Source organism: Halyomorpha halys, unplaced genomic scaffold (genome assembly GCF_000696795.3).
Source record: "Halyomorpha halys isolate HHAL.00 unplaced genomic scaffold, Hhal_1.1 Scaffold71.1, whole genome shotgun sequence".
NCBI classification, from domain to species: domain Eukaryota; kingdom Metazoa; phylum Arthropoda; class Insecta; order Hemiptera; family Pentatomidae; genus Halyomorpha; species Halyomorpha halys.
The window spans coordinates 747,157-753,187 of NW_027107476.1; the positions used below are offsets into that span (position 1 = coordinate 747,157).

A 6,031-nucleotide genomic window follows, 5' to 3' on the forward strand; every position below is an offset into this window, starting at 1 on the left:
ATCCTTATTCCTCTCCTTATAAAGATTTCATTTCAAATAAAATTATTGAAAAACTATTCAATAAAATTCATTATTTTACATTTTTAATGACTTTATTTTATTGTTCACATTTCTCTTCTATATCTCTTCATTTTATTAACGTGACAGAGGGGTCTGTCATAGCTAATAGTATATTGTCGCTTAAGCTGTGATACCCCAAAATTCTAAAAAAGAATTTTCTTTCTTGACTGTTGAAAAAAATATATATAAATTAATGATTCACGAGTCTCAAATGATTTCTCAAAATCAGAAATTGTTATTTAGATATCAAACAAAACAATAGTTGAAAAAAAAAAATCTCTAGAATGATGCACTGATTTTTCTATTATTGTATAAAATATTGAATTATTATTTCTCAACATCATCAGATCACAGCTTGGATGATGATATGCCTCCTAACAACTCAACTTTCATTTATTGCATTAGCTGAATATTTACAAAAAAAAAATAATGAAATTAAGTTTTTTAACTTTATTACATTTTCTGATTATTTATTTTATTTTTTTCTCCACTAGTATAACCACTTTCATGCTTATAACCACACATTATTTACCTCAAGTTTTAGTCTCCCCATTTCCAGAAATTTTTTTTTTAAAAATAGTTACGAAATTCTTCCTTCCTTTACTAATTATTTACAAATATAGTTATTAATTAATTTTATTGGAGTTTAGCCAAATCTCTGTTACATACTCTTTTAAACTTTCTATAATTGATAATTCTGAATGAATTTTTATTATTGTTGTCATTTCTTCTTCTGTGTGTTTTCTTCATTATATGTTTCTTGTTTCCTTTTTTAAGTTAATAAATACAAGAAATATATATATACTGAAGGAAAACAAATGGGAAAAGAAAAAGCAATAATAAAAAGAAATAAATAAAGTGGGTTACAAGTGTGAATGTTATTATACTTATTAGAGAAATATAAGTAAAAATAAAATGTATGTGTTACACTTTAAATAAAATCATTTCTTTTCTTATTTGTTTCCCAAAAATATTTTTGTGGGTATACAATTCATTTCATAGCTCTTTTATTATTTACTTTTTTTTTAAACTAGAATTATCCAAGTTTCCCTCATAAAAGTCGAGTTTTTTTAAATTGATTTTACAATGTCATGTATAAGCATTACATGGTAATTTTGCTATAACAAGGAGTTTGTGACACATAAAGGGATACAAATGTAAGAAAATCGAGAGCTTACTGATTCATAGGTATTGGAGAGAAAGGAACCTAAAAAGTACTGCTTTCTAAGAGAGGCGTAAAACCACTTAAGCTCAGTATGCTAGTATTTTAATTTCTCAATCTGGAACTATACTGAAAGAATTCAATAGTTCAATCAGGTAATAATAATCAGAGTCAAGGTATCATCAATGGATACTGTAGTAAAGAAAGGTATAAGGATTACAAGAAAAATATTTGTATTTATAAATATATATATATATTTAAATTACAAAAAAGTAGAAAATACAGGAGTAAGATTTCACTTTAAAATATTGAGTGCACATTAATACTATACTGACTCAGAAAAACCCTTTGGAATGAAATTACTTCTTTTCTTTAAAAAAGATACTTAATCACAAAACATATAATTATTGAAAAAATAATGAATGTAATGAGAATATGAAACAGAAACCCACATAAAAGAAAATACTCAATTGAAATGACTTTCAATAATATTGAGTATTTAATTAAGGTACATGCATCAGTAACAATCTTAAAATAATTTTTATCACATACAATGTAGTAACACATAAAGATTTAAATACATGGTTAAGATGTAGTTGCTTATTAAGCCAATGATCATTAAAAAAAAAAAAGGACACTAAATCTAATGAGCTATTCATCGGATCATTTTTGTTTTCACAATAAATAGAAATTATCCCTCCACAATAAAACTTTATTAATAAACACAAAGTCATGACTATACTAACGGTAATTTTCAATGACTATTAATAGTGTTGAAAATTATGTGTATAATTATAAAGTTTTATTGTGGAGAGACAAATTTTATTTACTCATCAAGCATACCTTCTAAAGCTAGTACAAGTAGTACTTTTTTTAACTCCAAGCAAAAATTAATTCCCTGCACACAAGATAACCAATGGTAGGTATATTAAATGGGTTTATATGAAATTCATAGTTTCCTTCTAGATAGAAATAATAAAGATTACACACCTTAAATGTAATTTCTTGTTAATTTAAATCAAATTAGTCCAACATGCTGGACTGGTATATATTGATTACAACTTTAATCTTAACCAACAATTTTATTTTTAGCTGCTCAATAAAACAAATCTTCAGATCTTTAAACTAACATGAGCAAAATTATAACAAACATAAATATGACGCCATGAACAGAAAATCTATTAATGCTAGTAATTTTCAAAATAAAAATGTAATTGTTTTTAAATTAGTTTTATTTTATTTATTTTTTTTTTATTATTCAGTTAAATTAAGTTTAATATCAATAAAATGTCACGTATATCTAACAAACAATTTACTTATTAATTTATAAGTAAATATTATTCATTTATAACATAACAGTTGGATGGTGGAGAAATCAAAGTTTTAAAGAAATTTTTGTTTTCATCACAATAAATTTATAGAAAAGCAGAATAAAATATATCAACATAAATTCAATTATAAAGAAAATAGCACAAAATAATCTATAGTAATAAAAGATAATATCTTGTTAATACCAGATAAAGAGAAGCCACAAAAAAACTGTCTCCCAATATCTACAAGATAATTTATATTAAAATATTTAACAAAAGAGTAAAAAAATATATATATTTTTTTAAATAATCCTAATGAACATGTTTATGAGAAAATTATATACCTTTGTTTAGGCATTAAAAAAAATTCTTAACAAACATTCAAACTTTTTCCCTCTTATTCAACACTATTTCAATGGTAAGGTTTGGTAAATCTTAAGGTCATTGATGTTCACTCAAATCCAATCATTCCATGCCAAATGTGGACTGCCGAGTGTTTGAAGTGTAGACAATTTAAAGGCTCCCACTGATGAAACTCCACTCCATCGTTCCATTTTTACCGAAAGATTTATGCTCATGTGTGTGAACATGTATTATATAATATTTATATCCTACGAATATTTCAATGAACAGATTAATTAACTCTTGAGAAAAATGTGATGTAAGTAGTTCCTTTACATGGAAACTTAATCCCCAAAAAAGTATAGCACAATAGAGGAAATTTTAAGCAATTTAGAAATATAAAATAAAATTTATTTACTAAACACAAACGTGTTTATTTTCTTTTAATTAATATCTATATTTTTTAACCTGATTTATCTTTTAAAAAATAATAGACAAAATTGGAATTTACTTGATATTATATTTCTATAACATAATCAATTGTTAAAAAGAAAACTTTTTGTAACACGCTTTATACTACTATAATTCTAGCAACTTCCCATCACTCCAAAAAGTTCAGACAGGATTTCACATTGACAATTGTTCCATGTCCAATTTGGCATGAAATGGAATGACCACCTTTAGAATTAATTAAATATTGACAGCTACTTGGTTGTTCAAACTATGAAAAATAATATAGAGGAAATTCCTTTAAACATTTAAATATTTTTTAAGGCTAAATTATAACCATGGTCATACATAAATATTAGATATAATACCATATTGTATGTTAAAAATTAATTTGATTCAGTAGTTTGTACCGATCTGTAATCATTAAATATAAATGCACTGACTACAGTTTATTATATGCTATACTACTGATTATACTTTTAGAACGAATGTTCAGTAATCTTGAGAAGCAATAGATGTACATGACTATCACAGGCCGACACATAAAAATCTCTACTACTTACATTAATATAAAAATTGGAAGACCCCACAGCCTTAAAAATAGTTTAAAAAAATATACTCATTAACTGTACAACCAATATTTAATAAAAGATACTATAAACCTGTAAAAAATCTTATTACACATATTTACATAATATATTTGATATAATTAATTTATTTTATTATGAAACAATTAGAACCAGTTTATCCCAATAATTTTTCACAAAAAATAAATTTATATTACCTACTATTGTACATCCCATCAATTAAATACATCCTATGATACTGTTGCCTTTCTGTAAACTCTGTTCCTCTTCTGTATATAATTTTGATTAGGTAGCCTACTATGGGTAGAGAAAGTATAATGAGAACAATGGGTAAAACATAATCTCTACCAGTTGTAGGAGATTCTATAAATGATTCACTATCTTTTGTTTCCTTATCACCGGTGATCATGGTGAACAACGGTTTTTTTTTTCTTGGACGTGAAGTTGTAGTAGTGCTACTTGGTTTATTTGTAGTTGTAGGAGTAACTATCTCAGAAACACCTGGACGGCCATGTATACGTTTATGTATTTGAGTAGTATTGACTCCAGGTGTTGTTAAATTTACAGGTAAATCAACCATTTTTGTAGTAATTGAAGGGTGAGGTGTCACAATACTGACTGTTGTCATAGTTAGGTTTGTTTCATTGGTTTTATTCTTCAAAGGATATTGAGAACTTACTTCTACTCCTCCTTCAGCAATAACTACTTTTTCATGTTTAGGAGTGGATTCAATTAAGGATGAAGAGTTCACTGGCACATCTGTTTTTTTAAGAATTTTATCATCTAATTGGTGATGAGAAAGAGAATTATTGTTGGAATGGTCTTTGGGGTGTATGTTGATTACATTAACACTATTATTAAGAGGATGCAATACTGTAGAGGGATCAATTTTGGAATGAAATTCCTCATGCGAATCTTTATTAGATGTATTATTAAGAGGAAAACTCTTTGAATAACTTTTGTCAACAGCTAGAGTAAGACAAGCATCATTAACAACTAAAAATATTAGTAAATCGATTATAAATTTGTAATTTTTCATTTCTCTAGAATTTGAATACTATTGTCATGGAATAAATCCGTAAAAATTCTAGTAACATCATAACTCAAAACAAAAATAACAACTCATAACCTCCATGTGACTTCCTCTTGGGGGAAAGTGCTTAGAGGCAGGAGTATCATTTTCCCTGAAGTTAAATACTAGCAATGTTACAGGGAGATAAAACATAATTTGAATATACGACCTAGAAAAATTGCATCACACTCCTTCGTTGATTAGTGTAGAAATGGTACTTGCGCTAGAGTGCTCTTTTTGCATATACCGTCTCAATTTACAAGTTTAATATTTACTTTGGTGGTGCAAATATCCTAGATAAAAGTTCAAATCCACAAACATCTGTTTTTTTTTTTATAAGATTAATCTATCATTTAGAAAGTGGTCTGACGATCTCTCCACTCTATCGATTAATTTTTAATTGACAGAGATATCTCTATTTGATTTAACATTATTCAATAAAGGGTGTGAATGATAACTGCTTAAGAAGTAGTATAGGGAAATTTACATGAAAGCTTCATTTTTGGGTCAAATTTTTGAGCGAGTGAACCGCTTTCAAAAGTTCCTTAACTGACTTCCTGGGATCATAAAGAAGATTATACAACATAAAATAACAATGAAATAACTTTTTGAGGTCTATAACCAATCCAATGAAGGAAAAGAGCTTAGCTGCAGACCGTAGATGGAATGTCAAAAGTTTCTGAAAGCGAGTGCGACCAAACCGCGGCGACCTAACAAATTTTAATTCAGAAAGGTAATATTTTGTATACCACTTACAGGGCATGCACCCGTGGAGGAAAGAGTACAATGGAGAGGGCAAGTAAAGCCAAGAAAGACTTTTATTAATTATATGTCACTTTGATATAAACATTCCTATTTTTACGATTTAGGAATTGAAGATGGTCATCCGTAGCGAATTTGGGATGTTAATTAAGTATTTTTTTTATCGAAAACGTGTATTTAGTTCATATCGCTGCTTTGCTTGAATATTATGCCACATCTGGCAAAAGAAATTTTTTTTAGATGTTTTCCATAGATTGTACCTTAGACTGAGGTGACGTTGCGACAA

General features: G+C 27.2%; 1 protein-coding gene across 1 annotated transcript; it reads right to left on the reverse strand.

The window, feature by feature from the left end:
* Positions 1-1,462: 1,462 nt before the first annotated feature.
* On the reverse strand, positions 1,463-5,279 carry LOC106692796 (uncharacterized). The gene has a single exon (XM_014438972.3). It carries the CDS (start codon positions 4,948-4,950, stop codon positions 4,105-4,107), a length of 846 nt encoding a protein of 281 aa, XP_014294458.1. The 5' UTR covers positions 4,951-5,279; the 3' UTR covers positions 1,463-4,104.
* Positions 5,280-6,031: the final 752 nt, after the last annotated feature.